The sequence below is a fragment of the Coregonus clupeaformis genome, chromosome 19, assembly GCF_020615455.1.
Source record: "Coregonus clupeaformis isolate EN_2021a chromosome 19, ASM2061545v1, whole genome shotgun sequence".
NCBI classification, from domain to species: Eukaryota; Metazoa; Chordata; class Actinopteri; order Salmoniformes; family Salmonidae; genus Coregonus; species Coregonus clupeaformis.
The window spans coordinates 44,074,966-44,095,110 of NC_059210.1; the positions used below are offsets into that span (position 1 = coordinate 44,074,966).

The 20,145-nt window shown below is 42.4% G+C and overlaps 1 protein-coding gene across 1 annotated transcript in view; it reads right to left on the bottom strand.

The window, feature by feature from the left end:
* Positions 1–17,774: 17,774 nt before the first annotated feature.
* The window catches only part of LOC121531953 (leucine-rich repeat-containing protein 4), a 4,966-nt gene continuing 2,595 nt past the window's right edge, over positions 17,775–20,145 (bottom strand). Inside the window, exon 2 of the mRNA XM_041837547.2 lies at positions 17,775–20,145. This exon is cut by the window's right edge and continues 1,121 nt beyond it. Within this exon, the coding sequence (XP_041693481.1) occupies positions 19,106–20,145 (1,040 nt within the window). The 3' untranslated portion in view covers positions 17,775–19,105.

A 20,145-nucleotide genomic window follows, 5' to 3' on the forward strand; every position in this document is an offset into this window, starting at 1 on the left:
TTAAAAATAAACATTTTTGCTAAAAGTATTATTATATTATTGATTGATTGACTATGACTTTTCAGATCACCCAGTAATGCTATCTGCAAGGTTAGTTCCAGGTAAATATTGCAATCCTTTAGCCATTCCTAGACCTGTGTCCAAAAACAAGCTACAAATGGACAGAACCAAAACAAATGATCTAATGATTCTGTCTCTTCACAGCAAAATCTGCAGAGCTGGGAAGATTGTATCCCCCATATAAATAACATTCTATTGGTAGCAAGAATTTTATATAATAATTTAAATTGAAAGATTCTAATTTTTGAATCCGGTGTCGTTTTCGCGTGTCAGTTCATAAACACTATGCCATGGGATCGAGTACGTCAAAGATATCTTCCCAACTATTTTGCAATCTATATGGGACGGCTGTCAATCCTTTGGTCCTTAAGTGAAACTGATATACTTTTTTATTTATCACAGTTTTCCTTAACCAATTATGTTCTTTAATGCAAGGCCGACAGACAAGTTCCTTACTTTCTCCCCCTTCAACTTTCCTCTTCCACTTTTGCGGTAAGGCTGCAATTATTTGGTTGTAATTTTGGGTAGAGCAGACATTTCCATATGTTTTTGTTAGCTGCATGTGCGACATAACTCCACCAGTCCTACCGATGATATCATTTACGAAGATTATACCTTTTTTAAACATTCTGTCAAAAAATAAAGGTTTTTTGTCAATTAGTATATTTGAATTTAAACCACAATATTTGTTGCATTATTTGTTCTGTCGTTTCTGGAGGATTAAATTGAAATTGCAACCAACTTTCTATGGCTTGTTTTAGAAATAGTGACATTTGGGAGATTATTTCCTTTTCAAATAACCGAAAGTGAGAGGTTGTAATCTGAATAAAGGGAAAAAGGCCTTTCTTGAACAGTGGGTGAGACAATCTTACTAATTTTCTTGAGAACCAGTTCGGATTTAAGTATAACTTTTGGATGACTGAAGATTTTAGTGATAGGTCTAATGCTTTAATATTTAATAATTTCTGTCCTCCGAATTCATATTCATTATATAAATATGCTCTTTTAATTTTGTCTGGCTTGCCGTTCCAAATAAAATTGAATATTTTTTTCTCATATAATTTAAAAAACTGTTTGCTAGGCGTAGGCAAGACCATAAGCAAATAGGTAAACTGGGATAATACTAAAGAGTTAATCAGGGTGATTTTTCCACAAATTGACAGGTATTTTCCTTTCCATGGTAGTAAGATCTTATCTATTTTTGCTAACTTTCTATAAAAATGTATTGAAGTTAGATCATTTATTTCCTTTGGGATATGTATTCCGAGTATATCCACATCACCATCAGACCATTTTATTGGTAAACTACATGGTAATGTAAAAATTGTATTTTTTAGTGATCCAATACGTAATATAGTACATTTGTCATAATTTGGTTTTAATCCAGAGAGGTTAGAAAATGTATCTAGATCCTCTATGAGGCTGTGGAGGGATTCTAGTTGTGGATCTAAAAGAAAACATGAATCATCTGCGTACAATGACACCTTTGTTTTTAAGCCCTGTGTTTCTAATCCTCTGATATTATTATTGGATCTGATTTTAATAGCTAACATCTCGATGGCCACAATAAATAGATATGCCGATAGTGGACAACCTTGTTTCACTCCTCTTGACAGTTTAAAACTTTCTGAGAAATAGCCATTATTTACTATTTTACACCTAGGGTTACTATACATGATTTTGACCCATTTTATAAGAGAGTCTCCAAAATTGAAATGCTCCAGGCATTTATATATAAACCCCAGTCGAACTTTATCAAATGCCTTTTCGAAGTCTGCTATGAATAGCAAGCCTGGTTTCCCATATTTTCCATAGTGTTCTATTGTTTCCAATACTTGCCTTATATTATCTCCAATGTATCTTCCATGTAAAAAACCTGTCTGATTAGAATGAATAATATCCGACAATACCTTTTTAATTCTATGCGCTATACATTTTGCTAGGATTTTTGCATCACAACACTGAAGTGTAAGGGGCCTCCAATTTTGTAAATGGACTGGATCTTTATATTTTCCACTTGTATCCTGTTTCAGTAATAATGAGATCAGACCTTCTTCTTGAGTGTCAGATAATCTACCATTTACATAGGAGTGGTTAAAACATGCTAATAACGGTCCTCTTAGTATATCAAAAAAGGTTTGGTATACCTCGATTGGTATGCCATCCAACCCTGGAGTTTTCCCGGACTCATTACACCCTCAATATATCCAGCCAGGTCACCCGTGATACAAGTCATTATTCGACGTCCATCCATGTCTGAGGACGTTGGTAGATGATGTGGAAATAGGCCACAAGGGGCAACAGTGAGCGCTGTTACCTTCAAGTAGGTTTCTGTTTTGATGGAGTGTTATGGACAGTGATTGCTGATGGGCGTAAGCATCTGCCTCCATTTCCAAAGGTTGCGAGTTTGAATCCAGTGATAGAAAGTTGTTTTTGAGATTTTTGTTTTAAGCCTCTGGTGTAGAGCGAGAGGGCCAGAAAGCGTTAAGGGGGGAGAAAATTAGGAGAGAGATTTAGTTTTTGAGTATTCATGAACAATCAACTAACCTAATAACTATTTCCTGTGCGCTGCAAGAAGTGATTGAGGAGTGGGTGTCCCTGGCCTCAGATACTAAGCTCTAGACCAGGGCTCTCCAACCCTCTTCCTGGAGAGCTACCTTCCTTTAGGTTTTCTCTCCAACCCTAATCTAGCACAGTTGATTGTAATAATTAGCTGGTTGTTAAGCTGAATCAGGTTAGTTACAACTGGGGTTGGAGTGAAAACCTACAGTAGGGTAGCTCTCCAGGAACAGGGTTGGAGAGCCCTGCTCTAGACTCACCCTCAGGCTCCATACCGGTTAATAGGCGCTATCTTGTAAAGGAAATCACACAACTTTCCTGAGCCACACACACACACAGCGCTCCTGGCCCCAGTTGTCCTCCAGGCCAGGTTTAAATTGAATTGGGTCTTAAACCTGATCATGGCACTTTAGATCACCACTGATGCTATTGAGAGGTCTAACCTGCTTATGACGGTCAAACACACACACACAGACACACAGACACATACAAGCATGCACAGACGCAAGCACACACACACATATGCTGCAATCGGTGCTATCTCTCACCCAACCTGTATGGATACATCAAAACCCAATACCCTCCAAACATTCACCATGGAGATACTGGGTCTACCTGAGTCTGCCCACGCACGCACACACATACAGTGGGGAAAAAAAGTATTTAGTCAGCCACCAATTGTGCAAGTTCTCCCACTTAAAAAGATGAGAGAGGTCCTTAATTTTCTATCACAGGTACACGTCAACTATGACAGACAAAATGAGGAAAATAAATCCAGAAAATCACATTGTAGGATTTTTATGAATTTATTGGCAAATGATGGTGGAAAATAAGTATTTGGTCAATAACAAAAGTTTCTCAATACTTTGTTATATACCCTTTGTTGGCAATGACAGCACAGGTCAAACGTTTTCTGTAAGTCTTCACAAGGTTTTCACACACTGTTGCTTGTATTTTGGCCCATTCCTCCATGCAGATCTCCTCTAGAGCAGTGATGTTTTGGGGCTTTCGCTGGGCAACACAGACTTTCAACTCCCTCCAAAGATTTTCTATGGGGTTGAGATCTGGAGACTGGCTAGGCCACTCCAGGACCTTGAAATGCTTCTTACGAAACCACTCCTTCGTTGCCGGGCGGTGTGTTTGGGATCATTGTCATGCTGAAAGACCCAGCCACGTTTCATCTTCAATGCCCTTGCTGATGGAAGGAGGTTTTCACTCAAAATCTCACGATACATGGCCCCATTCATTCTTTCCTTTACACGGATCAGTCGTCCTGGTCCCTTTGCAGAAAAACAGCCCAAAAAGCATGATGTTTCCACCCCCATGCTTCACAGTAGGTATGGTGTTCTTTGGATGCAACTCAGCATTCTTTGTCCTCCAAACATGACGAGTTGAGTTTTTACCAAAAAGTTATATTTTGGTTTCATCTGACCATATGACATTCTCCCAATCCTCTTCTGGATCATCCAAATGCACTTCAGACGGGCCTGGACATGTACTGGCTTAAGCAGGGGGACACTCTCGCACTGCAGGATTTGAGTCCCTGGCGTATGTGTGTAACTGATGGTAGGCTTTGTTACTTTGGTCCCAGCTCTCTGCAGGTCATTCACTAGGTCCCCCCGTGTGGTTCTGGGATTTTTGCTCACCGTTCTTGTGATCATTTTGACCCCACGGGGTGAGATCTTGCGTGGAGCCCCAGATTGAGGGAGATTATCAGTGGTCTTGTATGTCTTCCATTTCCTAATAATTGCTCCCACAGTTGATTTCTTCAAACCAAGCTGCTTACCTATTGCAGATTCAGTCTTCCCAGCCTGGTGCAAGTCTACAATTTTGTTTCTGGTGTCCTTTGACAGCTCTTTGGTCTTGGCCATTGTGGAGTTTGGAGTGTGACTGTTTGAGGTTGTGGACAGGTGTCTTTTATACTGATAACAAGTTCAAACAGGTGCCATTAATACAGGTAACAGTGGAGGACAGAGGAGCCTCTTAAAGAAGAAGTTACAGGTCTGTGAGAGCCAGAAATCTTGCTTGTTTGTAGGTGACCAAATACTTATTTTCCACCATAATTTGCAAATAAATTCATTAAAAAATCCTACAATGGGATTTTCTGGATTTTTTTCTCAATTTGTCTGTCATAGTTGACGTGTACCTATGATGAAAATTACAGGCCTCTCTCATCTTTTTAAGTGGGAGAACTTGCACAATTGGTGGCTGACTAAATACTTTTTTCCCCCACTGTACATACACACACACTTAGTGTTACGTCACCCAATTCCTACAAAAGCTTTTGGAGGCGGTAGGTAGAATATTAGTATTTGGTTTAGGATCATGTAAGCATTTGCTGCAGAGCAGTGGAGCAGTGTTCTGTGGTATTTCACTGTGATCAACCTGCCAGACAGTGTTTTACTGGTCACAGAGGTGATTTGATGGGTTGTGAGGGAACAGGAGGAATTAGGGGGGAGTTACCCTGAATGTGTTACACTGAGAGTTACACTGGATTATTCTGTCCATGCTCTATCATGCTGACTGAGTTTGAACTTGGGTCATCTGCCTGCAACAACACTGTGTTAGCTCAACGAGCTAAAGCCTAGGCTGTAATATTATTATTCTGTTGATGGTCTCGATTGACATAAAGCTTATAGAACCTTCATGAAGCCTACATAAACCTGACGTAAACATAACACAGTCTGTAGTGATGTGTCGTAGACAGCCCAGCGGATGAGCTGAAACTGCTGTGAAACACATTTTTCCAAACAGTAAACTATGGCCTATAGCATTTAAAGTGCCTTCGGAAAGTATTCAGACCCCTTGACTTTTTGCAAATTTTGTTACGTTACAGCCTTATTCTAAAATTGATTAAATTGTTGTTTTTCCTCAACAATCTACATTCAATACCCCCTAATGACAAACAAACGGAAATATCACCTTTACATAAGTATTCAGACCCTTTACGCAGTACTTTGTTAAAGCACCTTTGGCAGCGATTACAGCATCGAGTCTTCTTGGGTATGACGCTACAAGCTATTTTCAGGTCTCTCCAGAGATGTTCGATCGGGTTCAAGTCCGGGCTCTGGCTGGGCCACTCAACGACATTCAGAGACTTGTCCCGAAGCCACTCCTGCGTTGTCTTGGATGTGTGCTTAGGGTTGTTGTCCTGTTGGAAGGTGAACCTTCGCCACCAGTCTGAGGTCCTGAGCGCTCTAAAGCAGGTTTTCATCAAGGGTCTCTCTGTACTTTGCTCAATTCATCTTTGCCTCAATCCCAGTCCCTGCCTCTGAGAAACATATCCACAGCATGATGCTGCCACCACCATGCTTCACCGTAGGGATGGAGCCAGTGAGGCTTGGCATTCAGGCCAAAGAGTTCAATCTTGGTTTCATCAGACCGGAGAATCTTGTTTCTCACTGTCTGAGAGTCTTTAGGTGCCTTTTGGCAAACTCCAAGCTTACTGTCATGTGCCTTTTACTGAGGAGTGGCTTCCGTCTGGCCACTCTACCATAAAGGCCTGATTGGTGGAGTGCTGCAGAGATGGTTGTCCTTCTGGAAGGTTCTCCCATCTCCAGAGAGGAACTCTAGAGCTTTGTCAGAGTGACCATCAGGTTATTGGTCACCTCCCAGACCAAGGCCCTTCTCCCCGATTGCTCAGTTTGGCTGGGCGGCCAGATCTAGGAAGAGTCTTGGTGGTTCCAAACATCTTCCATTTAAGAATGATGGAGGCCACCGTATTCTTGGGGACCTTCAATGCTGCAGACATTTTTTGGTACCCATCCCCAGATCTGTGCCTCGACACAATCCTGTTTCGGAGCTCTACGGACAATTCTTTCGACCTCATGGCTTGGTTTTTGCTCTGACATGCACTGTCAACTGTGGGACCTTATATAGACAGGTGTGTGCCTTTCCAAATCATGTCCAATCAATTGAGTTTACAACAGGTGGACTCCAATCAAGTTGTAGAAACATCTCAAGGATGATCAATGGAAACAGGATGCACCTGATCTTAATTTCGAGTCTCCTGGCAAAGGGTCTGAATACTTATGTAAATAAGGTATTTCAGTTTTTTATTTTTAATACATTTGCAAAAATAACTAAAAACCTGTTTTTTGCTTCGTCGTTATGGGGTATTGTGTGTAGATTGATGAGGAAAAATAATAATTTTGTCCATTTTAGAATAAGGCTGTAACGTAACAACATTTGGAAAAAGTCAAGGGGCCTGAATACTTTTTGAATGCACTGTTTATACTGTATTTACAAAAGTATGTGGACACCCTTTCAAATTAGTTGATTCGGCTATTTCAGCCACACCCGTTGCTGGCAGGTGTATAAAATCGAACACACATCCATGCAATCACCCTACACAAACGCTGGCAGTAGAATGGCCTTGCTAAAGAGCTCAGTGACTTTCAATGTGGCACCGTCATAGGATTCTACCTTTCCAACAAGTCAGTTCGTAGGTGTGTCCAAACTTTTGACTGGTACTGTATATAGGTACTTTAGCAAAACACTGCTCCAAAACAGCAGTATTTTTCATCCTATAACATGTTCTCCATCTTCTTTTTAGATAGTGATCCAACATGTTTTCAGCACTAATTTCCCTGACTGATCGCTTTCTCATGCTCTGTCTTGCCCCTCTGCCGCAAAGATACACTGAGTGTACAAAACATTAAGGACACCTTCCTATTAAGTTGCACCCTTTTGGCCTCAGAACAGCCTCAGTTCGTCAGAGAATGGACTCTACAAGGTGTCGAAAGCATTCCACAGGGATGCTGGCTCATGTTGACTCCAATGCTTCCCAAAGTTGTGTCAAGTTGGCTGGATGTCCTTTGGGTGGTGGAGCATACTTGATACACACAGGAAACTGTTGATCATGAAAAACCCAGCAGCGTTGCAGTTCTTGACACACTCAAACCGGTGCGCCTGGCACCTACTACTGCCGTACCCCGTTCAAAGGCACTTAAATATTTTGTCTTGCCCATTCACCCTCTGAACGACACATATACACAATCCATGTCTCAATTGCCTCAAGGCTTAAAAATCATTCTTTGACGGGTCTCCTCCCCTTCATCTACTCTAATTCAAATGGATGTAATAAGTGACTTCAATAAGGGATCCTAGCTTTCACCTGGATTCACCTGGTCAGTCTATGTTATGGAAAGAGCAGGTGTCCTTAATGTTTTGTACACTCAGTGTATAGTGAGCAATATGTTTGGAACATCAAATCGCAATGAAAAATCGCAGTATTGAATCGCTATACATATAGAATCGTGAGAATCGTGAGAATCACAATACATATCGTATTGGCACCTAAGTATGGTGATAACATCGTGAGGTCCCTGGCAATTCCCAGCTCTAGAAATATACAGAACTCTCTCTCACACACACACACACACACTCATTCACCCAACCATTCATTCAGTATACTACAGTTGGAATTACACAAATTGTACACTTTGTCCTGTTTGGCTGGCCGTTTTCCCTTCTCTCTGTCTGTGATTTCCACTAAGCCTAGATGCAGCAGTAGGCCAGATCATGGAGTGTGTGAGATGATGCTAAGGCCTGAGATGACAGCATTCTGGTGTCCCCAATCCACCTCTCCTGCTGGTCCTCTATCACAGCTAAATCCCTCCTTACAGACAGAGAGGTAGAGAGGTAGAGATGTAGAGAGGGAGAGAGAGAGAGAGAGAGAGAGAGAGAGAGAGGGGGGGGGGGAGAGAGAGAGAGAGAGCGAGAGAGAGAGAGAGGGAGAGGGAGAGGGAGAGGGAGAGGGAGAGGGAGAGGGGGAGGGAGAGACAGAGAGAGCAATGCATCTGTGTGGAGAGTGAGAGAGACTCAGGCAGTCAGCTCATTGTAATTTATAGAGCAGTGGCAGAATGTTGGGGAGTGATAAGGCTGATTGTGTAACATACTGGGAATGAATAAACTGTTCTACTCCTCCATTTGTAAAACTGACACTTCCTTGTGTTTTAGAACATTTTCCAGACACACAGACACACACACAGACGCACACACAGACGCACACACACACACACACACAGACGCACACACACACACACACACACACACACAGGAACACATTACCTCTGTTAATGGTCTGTGGAATTCACAGGGTAGAGTAATAGTGTGTGAGTAAAATTAAGAGCTCTGTGTGTTTACCAGTGGTTTGTTTGTGAGCGGCTGGTTAGGACGCGTGCAACTTTAATCCGCTCTGTATTAAATGAGTAATTTTCCTAAGGACAAGTAATTGACTCCTTTAGACCTACAGTGGAGCAGTCAGTGGCTTCTCACTCATAAACAATTTATTATGAATTGATGGTCATTACATTTTTCATGTTCTATTGGCTACTCTGTTAGTGGTGTTGAATACCTTTCTCTTTTATATGTGTATGGTATTTGCATTTGTATTTGTATTTATTATGGATCCCAATTAGCTGCTGTCAAGGCAGCAGCTACTCTTCTTGGGGTCAAGCAAAAATTAAGGCAGTTTATACAATGAATGACACTGATTGGCTTTTAGCCTGTATGATTGAAAGTCATGTGCATGCACACGAGCACAGATGCACACACTCATACACACACGTGCACACACACACACACACACACACACACACACACACACACACACACACACACACACACACACACACACACACACACACACACACACACACACACACACACACACACACACACACACACACACACACACACACACACACAGACAAACAAACATGCGTTTGCAGTGTGGGTGTGTTTTAATGGTCTGGTGATTGAAAAGGAACATAAGAGTGTCCTTGGACAAACAGTCCCCATACAGAGATAGAATTGAGTCAGCTCTCTTCCTCTCCAACTACATAACAGAGGACAATACAGCCTCAACACTACTGACAAATAGACCACTCTGATAATTACACAGTAAAAACGTATTACTCGTCTGTGTGTGTGTTTGTGTGTGTGTGTGTGTGTGTGTGTGTGTGTCAGGGTTGGACACAGCTCCCTTTCCCCCCCAACACATACAAACACACACAGAGAGAGAGAGAAAGAGAGAGACATCACATCCCTCAACAACCAATCACAACACGGGGATCCAGTGAAACCATGGCAACCCAGAAGCCTTGAATGTTATTGCCAGGGGTCAGAGAATGAAAGAGAGAGACGGAAGTCAAGTTTAAAGGAGAAGAAAGAGAAACTGACCAACTGCCAAAACTGCAACTGTGTTATTCAGAGATTTGACAGTTAGTGACTTGTTGATAAACCTTAAAAGAGAGAGAAGAGATGTAGAGAGAGAGAGAGAAAGAGTGTGAGGGGGAGCGAGAGAGAGTTGGCCTTTTGGTTAATTCAGTTACAGAGGTTCTTTGTACTGGTCGGTTTGTATGAGTTATGCTGTTTATGTCCACTGTGTGTGTGTGTGTGTGTGTGTGTGTGTGTGTGTGTGTGTGTGTGTGTGTGTGTGTGTGTGTGTGTGTGTGTGTGTGTGTGTGTGTGTGTGTGTGTGTGAGAGAGAGAGAGAGAGAGAGAGAGCGAAGAGAGAGCACGAAGAGAGAGAGAGAGAGAGAGAGAGAGAGAGAGAGAGAGAGAGAGAGAGAGAGAGAGAGAGAATGAGGAGGTGAGTCACCATCCATCCTACTCAGAGAGGGGGAGATTGGGGTGAGGAGGTGAAGGATTGATGGTGAGTGTTCCTGTGTGCTCTGGGTGGCACAATACTGTTTTTCACTGAGATACTGAAGCAAATAGAAGTATCTTAACACTTTCGTACTGTAGGCTCCCATATACAGAAGTCTAATGCAGTGATTTGACTGCAAGGTCTTCTTCAGACTTTTCTTTGACTTTCCCTGAACCTGGAATATTGTTGGATGTGCATGAATCACTTTTGAAATGTATTGGATCTGCCTTGTTCTGTGCTGGTCACATTTGCAGATATTTCTATGTCTATCAAATATTTAGCAAACCAGCTGTAGCATGTCGCTGTAGCAGAAATTTTGGTACAAGTCTATGGTAAATCACAAATATGAGAACATGCAGACACAAACACACACACACACACACACACAAACATTCACACACACACACACACACACTACCACTGGCACCAGTCAACATGTGCAACTTCCACCTCCTATTCAAAGCTGCCTCTGGCAGGAGAGTTCACTATGGCCCACTACAGCATGGTGGTGTGTGTGTGTGGGGGGGTGTATTCTGAGTGAACTGGGTCAGCGCTGATAGATAGGAGAGGAGTTCTGGGTGAAATTTGTGAGAAGGCTAAAGGTCTTCACACTCAAAGGCAAGTATAGTATTTTCATTACATGAAATTAGACAGATTACTGTATTGATATTCATGCAGTAATCCAATATGTTTCACTTCACTTCTACAGTTTCCAATTGTACAGGCACTGCTCCACAAATGTGTGTGTGTGTGTGTGCGCGTGTGTGTGTGCACGTGTGCATGTGCAAGTGCATGTGAATGTGGAGTGTGTGTGTGTGTGTAGCTCTCCCATTGATCTGCTGTGAAGTGTTTGTGATGTTGTATTGCTTTGACCCGGGACAAAGGACAGGGCTCATGGAAACACACACAAAGCACATGGTGCTTTTGTCACGCTTTGATTCTACAGGAATATAGTCTTTGAAAAACATGTTCATCTTCTGTCACATCTTTTCCTTTGCTGTTCTGAAAGAACAATAGCATCGGTCTGTTTTCAATAACTTAATATCTGTCTGTGTACATATACACTACCGGTCAAAAGTTTGGACACACCTACTCATTCAAGGGTTTTTCTTTATTTTTACTATTTTCTACATTGTAGAATAATAGTGAAGACATCCAAACTATGAAATAACACACATAGAATAATGTAGTAAACAAAAAAGTGTTAAACAAATCAAAATATATTTTATATTTGAGACTCTTCAAATTAGCCAACCTTTGCCTTGATGACAGCTTTGCACACTCTTGGTATTCTCTCAAACAGCTTCATGAGGTAGTCACCTGCATTTAAATTAACAGGTGTGCCTTGTTAAAAGTTAATTTGTGGAATTTCTTTCCTTATTAATGCGTTTGAGCCAAGAAGTTGTATTGTGACAAGGTATACAGAAGATTTGGTAAAAGACCAAGTCCATATTATGGCAAGAACAGCTCAAATAAGCAAAGAGAAACGACAGTCCATCATTATTTTAAGACATGAAGGTCAGTCAATACGGAATATTTCAAGAACTTTGAAAGTTTCTTCAAGTGCAGTCGCAAAAACCATAAAGCACAATAGGGAAACTGGCTCTCATGAGGACCGCCACAGGAATGGAAGACCCAGAGTTACCTCTGCTGCAGAGGATAAGTTCATAAGAGTTACCAGCCTCAGAAATTGTAGCCCAAATAAATGCTTCACAGAGTTCAAGTAACAGACACATCTCAACATCAACTGTTCAGAGGAGACTGCGTGAATCAGGCCTTCATGGTTGAATTGCTACAGAGAAACCACTACTAAAGGACACCAATACTAAGAAGAGACTTGCTTGGGCCAAAAAACACAAGCAATGGACTTTAGACGGGTGGAAATCTGTCCTTCGGTCTGATAAGTTCAAATTTGAGATTTTTGGTTCCAATCGCTGTGTCTTTGTGAGACGCAGAGTAGGTGAAAGGATGATATCAGCATGTGTGGTTCCCACCGTGAAGCATGGAGGAGGAGGTGTCATGTTGTGGGGCTGCTTCACTGGGGACACTGTCGGTGATTTATTTAGAATTCAAGGCACACTTAACCAGCATGGCAACCACAGCATTCTGCAGTGATACACCATCCCATCTGGTTTGCGCTTAGTGTGACTATCATTTGTTTTTTCAACAGGACAATGACCCAACACACCTCCAGGCTGTGTAAGGGCTATTTGACCAAGAATGAGAATGATGGAGTGCTGCAACAGATGACCTGGCCTCCACAATCCCCCGACCTCAACCCAATTGAGATGGTTTGGGATGAGTTGGACCGCAGAGTGAAGGAAAAGCAGCCAACAAGTGCTCAGCATATGTGGGAACTCCTTCAAGACTGTTGGAAAAGCATTCCAGGTGAAGCTGGTTGAGAGAATGCCAAGAGTGTGCAAAGTTGTCGTCAAGGCAAAGGGTGGCTACTTTGAAGAATCTAAAAGATAAAATATATTTTGATTTGTTTAACACTTTTTTGTTTACATAATTCCATATGTGTTATTTCATGGTTTTGATGTCTTCACTATTATTCTACAATGTAGAAAATAGTAAAAATAAAGAAAAACCCTTGAATGAGTAGGTGTGTCCAAACTTTTGATTGGTACTGTATCCAAAGAAAATTCCACATTTGAGATTTGGTTCTCATTTTCCATATCCTATACGAAAGGAATAGAAATATAGATTTCAATATTCCAATTGAATAATGCAGTCTTCAGGAGCATACAGTGCCTTGCAAGTATTCATCCCCCTTGGCGTTTTTCCTATTTTGTTGCATTACAACCTGTAATTTAAATGGATTTTTATTTGGATTTCATGTAATGGACATACACAAAATAGTCCAAATTGGTGAAGTGAAATGAATAAAATAACTTGTTTCAAAAAATTGAACATCCCACGGAGCACCATTAACTCCATTATTAAAAAATTGAAAGAATATGGCACCACAACAAACCTGCCAAGAGAGGGCTGCCCACCAAAACTCACGGACCAGGCAAGGAGGGCATTAATCAGAGAGGCAACAAAGAGACCAAAGATAACCCTGAAGGAGCTGCAAAGCTCCACAGCGGAGATTGGAGTATCTGTCCATAGGACAACCTTAAGCCGTACACTCCACAGAGCTGGGCTTTAAAGAAGACTGGCCAGAAAAAAGCCAATGCTTAAAGAAATAAATAAGTAAACAAGTTTGGTTTTCACCAAAAGGCATGTGGGAGACTCCACAAACATATGGAAGAAGGTACTCTGGTCAGATGAGACTAAAACTGAGCTTTTTGGCCATCAAGGAAAACGCTATGTCTGGTGCAAACCCAACAGCTTTCATAACCCAGAGAACACCATCCGCACAGTGAAGCATGGTAGTGGCAGCATCATGCTCTGGGGATATTTTTCATCGGCAGGGACTGGGAAACTGGTCAGAATTGAAGGAATGATGGATGGCGCTAAATACAGGGAAATTATTGAGGGAAACCTGTTTCAGTCTTCCAGAGATTTGAAGGATTTGGAGCAGTTTTGCCTTGAAGAATGGGCAAAAATCCCAGTAGCTAGATGTGCCAAGCTTATACAGACATACCCCAAGAGACTTGCCCCAAGAGACAGCTATAATTGCTGCAAAGGGTGGCTCTACAAAGTATTGACTTTGTGGGAGTGAATAGTTATGCACTCTCAAGTTTTCTGTTTTTTTGTCTTATTTCTTGTTTGTTACAATAAAAAATATTTTGCATCTTCAAAGTGGTAGGCATGTTGTGTAAATCAAATGATACAAATTCCCCAAAAATCCATTTTAATTCCAGGTTGTAAGGCAACAAAATAGGAACAATTCAAGGGGGGTGAATATTTTTGCAAGCCACTGTATGCAGGTATTTCTATTCCTTTTATGTGACAATATAGTGTACCTTGAATCTGGAAAACTACTGTAAGTCTTTACTATCATTTTGGTGGGAAACCTGCTATAGTTAATCAACCATAAAACCAACACAGAGAGAGAGAGAGAGAGAGAGAGAGAGAGAGAGAGAGAGAGAGAGAGAGAGAGAGAGAGAGAGTTTGATCTAGGGCTGACTGGATGAGTAGTCTGGATTTAAGTCAATTAGCTTAAGACAAAGAGGAGGGGAGAGAGGGAGAGGGACTGATAACAGTTATGACAAGGCATCTTCATAGCTCATTTTGCAACAAGGCAACATGCAGGCACCGTTTGAATGCATGACAGACTCCACTGCTACTGATAAGAGAGAGGAGCTGTGTCATATTAGCACTACTGACGTTGTCACAGCAAGCCTTTGTTTCGGCTCTTGTGTTTGCAGACTCATGCATAATCACAAATCAACCCTTAACCTATATAATAGACAAAGACACTTCAGTAGATATGACATTATATGATGATAGCTCTACCTCTCCCATATTGCTGACACATATCCAAACCTTTCAGCTCTTCACAAGGGCCTAGAGCAGAGCTATTCAAATACCTGCTTTTCTTTTCTATCTGGCACTTAATGATCATTGATCATAATTGTGACTGATTGGCCAGAGGTTCAGTGTCCTGGTGCCCCAAGTCTGAATCAGTCCCTGATTGGAGGGAGAAAATGAAAATAAGAAATGTTTTGGCCCTCCAGGATCATGATTGGATATACCTGGCCTACAACATGTTAATCCCCACATGAAAGGCCTCAGACAGAGTTAATGGTCTCTCAAAGGTAACATATCTTTCACCCACACACAATAGCAAGAAATGTGGAGAAGACTTTCCTTTCAACAGAACACATTCAACAAACATAAGAAGCTGCTTTATTGCAGTAAAAACACCCATCACATAAGCATTCAGATGTGAGGAGCGAAAAGGGAGAGTGTCTGACTCTGGTGTAATATGTTCTTATGCACCCTGCAGAGAAAACGACAGAAAGCATCCAGTTGACCCAGTAATACATGGTCACATCTGCTCCCACCAGCACACCTGTAGACAGTCCTCTCACACACACACACTGAGGAGCAGATGGGATAGAAAACAGTCAGTAACACTCTCTAGGAACCAGCTGTCTGTAATGCATTATGAATGTATCATATGTAGGTGATTTAGGCATTTAGAGATACAAGAGGAAGAGTAGGAAGGGAAGAGGAGGAGGAGTGGGAGGAGGAGGTGATGAAAAAGAGGACAAGGAAGAGGTGGCAGTGTATCTGTACCCTCTGCCTGCTGAGAGAGGATATGTCCAGCTCAGTGATGAGGCCAGTCCAATTGATGCCTGTAGGATTTAAACACAGCCTTTATGTTCCCCTCCAAGCCTGGCAGCAGAATGCCTCAGTAATTATTGAATGGCTTAATTCTTACCCCTTTTCTACTGAAATAGACCGAGAAACGTCTCATTTGGAGCAACATGAACATTTTCAATGCTTCCATTGCTGTCTACCTGTTCCCCTCTGGGCCCTGAGTGACATTTGGTTTTCTGAGCTGAGCTGAGGAAACAGTAGCAGTCTGTATGTGTGCTGAAAGGAGGAGATGGTGACTGAGAGTATCTGAAGGGGCAGCTGAGAGGTCGAAGTGATGTTGCACTAGTCACCACAGAACATAAAAACTCATTTCTGATGGTTGACCTTTCAACTGTGTGACATCATGGTGATTCAGAAGCTTAATCAGTGCAGGACAAGACATGGTGAAACCCTCACACATTGTGAATGTACTGTGGAAGCTTATTGCTGGTGATAACATGAATGATTCATTTTCATTGTGAAATCGTGACAGAGTAATTAAATATAAATTACACTGTAGGCTTCTTCTCCCACACAGGGGATGTACAGGTAACTGCCAAAATAAAGGAAACACTTGAGTTAATGAAGGATTCAAGGTATGTTGAAAGCAGGTGCTTCCACACAAGTGTGGTTTTCTGAGTTAATCAAGGAATTAACATCCCATCATGCTTAGAGTCATGTATAAAAATGCCCAGTTGCCCATTATTTTGGCTACCATGGCTAGAAGAAAACATCTCAGTGACTTTGAAAGAGGGGTCTAAAAGGAGCATGGGGCAGGGTGCCCAAACTGGTGGTTTTATTTTGCCTGCCAAGGGGGGGGGGGGGGGGGGGGGTGTCATAAAAGACTGTAAAAACACCAGGAAATCAGCTCCAAGTGATTTAAATGTAAAAAATGTGTTCCCAAATATTCCCACGCATACTATAGAGACACGTGATCATATACAAATGTAAGTAAGGTTTGAAATTATGATGTTTTAGTTAAATATTATATCTGTTTGGGCTACTTGCGGTCAATTTGCAGTCTACATTATTTGTAATTATGTTCCGTCCCTTCGACCATCCACTCAAGAAAATATTGCAGCTGAATCTAGTTGATGATCTCTGCCATAGGGGGTTTTAAGTGTGTGTGTGTGTGTGTGTGTGTGTGTGTGTGTGTGTGTGTGTGTGTGTGTGTGTGTGTGTGTGTGTGTGTGTGTGTGTGTGTGTGTGTGTGTGTTGAACACTTATGGGAGATTCTGGAGGAGCGCCTGAGACAGTGTTTTCCACCATCATCAACAAAACACCAAATTATGGAATTTCTCATGGAAGAATGGAGTCACATCCCTCCAATAGAGTTACAAACACTTGTAGAATCTATGCCAAGGTGCAATGAAGTTGTTCTAGCTCATGGTGGCCCAACACCCTATTAAGACACTTTATGTTGGTGTTTCCTTTATTTTGGCAGTTACCTGGTAAAAGGAATGGTTCATTTTCATTCAGAAATTAGTTTTTGACAATGTAACCATATGCAAACTCCCTCAATGATGTACAATATATTTCACTGTACCGCTGCATTTGGAAAGTATTGCCTCCTTACTGCTCCCTCTTGGGCTGCATCTCAATGATCTAAAGTAGCTTTCTCTCCTTGTCTCCTTCATTTGCACTGATGTGACACTACAGGACACGAGGAAAGCAATTGGTGGAAGAGTACCAAGACTTTTCATTCACCCGTAAAGTCCCCTCACATCAGGGCAAGTAGGAAAATATATAAGAAGAGGAAGCCATCTTAGATTATTGGGATGCACCCAAGCTCTGTTACTGAACCCCAAATTGCCCCCCCTAGCAACTATGCACCCCTGTAGATCTGAAAGGATTGAATGAGTGTGAGCATAGTGAGCATATAGTGAAAATACCACCTAGGGCAAAGTGGCTACTACCATATTGCTTGTACCTATGCCTTTTACATCTACAGGAATGCCTATGGGGAAGGGGCTGGAGGTTGATTTGGCATTCAGCGTGTGTGTGTGTCTATCTAACCCCCTCGGCAATGTGAAGCAGCAGAGATCAGAAGGCCCTCTCATAGAGCTCCAGTGTGGGAGGGAGGATAATGCAGCATTGTACACAGCCTCACTTAAAGACTCATTCACTGACAGGGACCAGTGGAAACGAAATGCATAGGAATTAAAGGGGAAGAGGAGGGTAGAGAATCTCCACACTGTCATCAAGAGGGACAAGGAAAAGAATGGCACGTTGAAGTGTCTCCGAATAGAGAAATACAAACCAAAGGTTTTATTTTTTGTAGCCTCCTTATAGACTCCCAATAAAAATAGTGTTGCTCGAAATAATACACCAAATAAGGAAAATAAAAAACAATTTTACTTTTTCAATTAAGTCCATAGAGAAACAAACCCAATGTCCAGACATTCATTTAATTTCAACCCTGCTCCTTTTTTTCTTCCAAAAGAAGATTGGTCAGCAAACCCCAGTCTCTCTGCACCACGTCTGTAACTGTGAGGGATTACCATTAGAACGAGCCCTTACAGAGAGCAGACAGAGAACTGCTGTAATGCATCACTACATTAACCCTAAACACTACACATGCCATTAAGAAGCATGTCACAACCCAAGAAAAAAAGAAAAAAATTACAATACCTTATGCAACCTAAATCTGCATGAAGTAATCACACCAAATCTCTGTTCATAATAGCCTGTCCTTCATTTTAGCCAAGGGGACCTGGGATAAAATGAATGCAATCGTACTAAACAGGTTTAGATTCAGTAACATAAAGAGCTGGCTTTTAGATAGATGTGTAGCTTGGCTCCAGTAAACAAAAGGTTAAACCTTAGCTGCAGAAATTCACTGCAGTCTAAAAGCATTTGGCTGATAGCTACTGAACAGCAAAATCTACGCTCTTCTCTCTACAGCTCTCCCTCGACAAATGACTCTCTCTTTCTGTCTAGATTTTGCTTGGATGTGGCTGTTGGTTTTCTTAATCTTCCAGAGTCCTTTATTGCATGTGTAACGTTTGGCACAGTACAAATTGGTGCTTTTATAAGCTTAGCCTGTGAAGACTGATCTGATGTTAGGGCTTGTTGTTCTATAAACTGCTGTGGGTATAAAGGGGTTTTACTGAATTCCAAATGGTGTAAATAACAAACAGAACAGCCTTCCTCAAGACAGCTCCTCCCTCAATCAATACAAATATACCATCACAGCATCTCAACATCTCTAGCTTTTAAATAGAACTTACAAGTTATTAGAAAATAGTTTACATTTTACTTTCTTCTTTGATACATAATCCCATCACCGTCCCCATAGTAGATTAATTTATATAGATGTATATTTTTGATATTTCTATATTTATGTATAAGCATGTACAAGAGAGAAAAAACTGTCTCCATTTTGCACTTTGTACAAAAGAAAGTTACCGTCTTCTTTGTGCATTCTATTGCATGGACTGGTGAGCAGTGAGGAGAGGAGAAGAGGAGGGGGTACAGTCAGATCTATATAGAAATCCACCCAGTTAGATCCACCCAGTTAGATCCACACAGTTAGATCCACACAGTTAGATCCATAGTAAGGCCAGCATGAGTCCCTCAGATCTGGGTTTCCTGGACCTTCTCCTTGGTGTGAGTGGTCTTAATGACATAGGGCTCTGAGATGGTGCTGATGAGTCTGTGGTGCTGCTGATGATGCTGGCGGCTGGATGAGTGGTGCAGGGAGTTTCCCAGGTTGTTATGGGTCCAGTGAGCCCCGTAAGCAGCTCTGTCCCTGTCCATGTCCCTGTCTCTGTCTCTGTGGAAGGACGATGAGGATGATGAGATGTATCTTGTTTTTAAGATGGTGGGCAGAGCCAGCCCCGTCTCCTCAGACTCGCTAGAACCCGACCTGGCTGGTGGAACCTCGGGAACCTCCTCGTCCATCTGGATGATCTCGATGGTCCGCGCTGCCGCCACCGTGCTCCGTTGCTGGTGCCGCTTACGCAGCTTGTAGAAGGCAATCAACATGGCAGCAGCAAGGAGCGTCACGGCAACGAAGCAGCCAATGATGATCTTAGTTGTCTTCACGACCTCATCCAGGCTGGCTGAGGGGTGGATGGGGCCACGGGCCGTGGGGAGAGACACCTGGCGGGGGGTCTGGGTGCTCTGGAGCAGCATGGTGGGAGTGGAGATGAAGACGGGCTGGAACACGGAGGGCGAGGCTGGGACAGTGGGTTTGGGTTTGGGGGTCTCCTCTATGGTGGGCTCCAGCACCTCCACAGTCACTGTAGTGAAATAGGACAGGTTGGAGGTGTTGAGCTCGGCATTGCTGACATTCAGGTAGGCTGAGGCGTTGGAGTTACCTGCCATGTTAGTCACCATGCAGGTGTAGACACCCGTGTCCAACGGCAAAACATTGGAGAAGTTGAGCGTTCCGTCATTGAGGACAGAGATCCGAGGGTGAGCTGAGCCGTGGGTCAGAACGGTCCCGTTAGGAAGCAGCCATCGGACCGATGACATGGAGGCCGTAAGACACTTGAGCTCAGCCACTCTCTCTGCAGAGATGTTAAGGTCCCTAGGAGCATCCAGGATGAAGGGAGCAGAGCACTGGAATGTAGTCTGGTCCACCTCCACCAGGTATCGTCCTCTCATGTGGG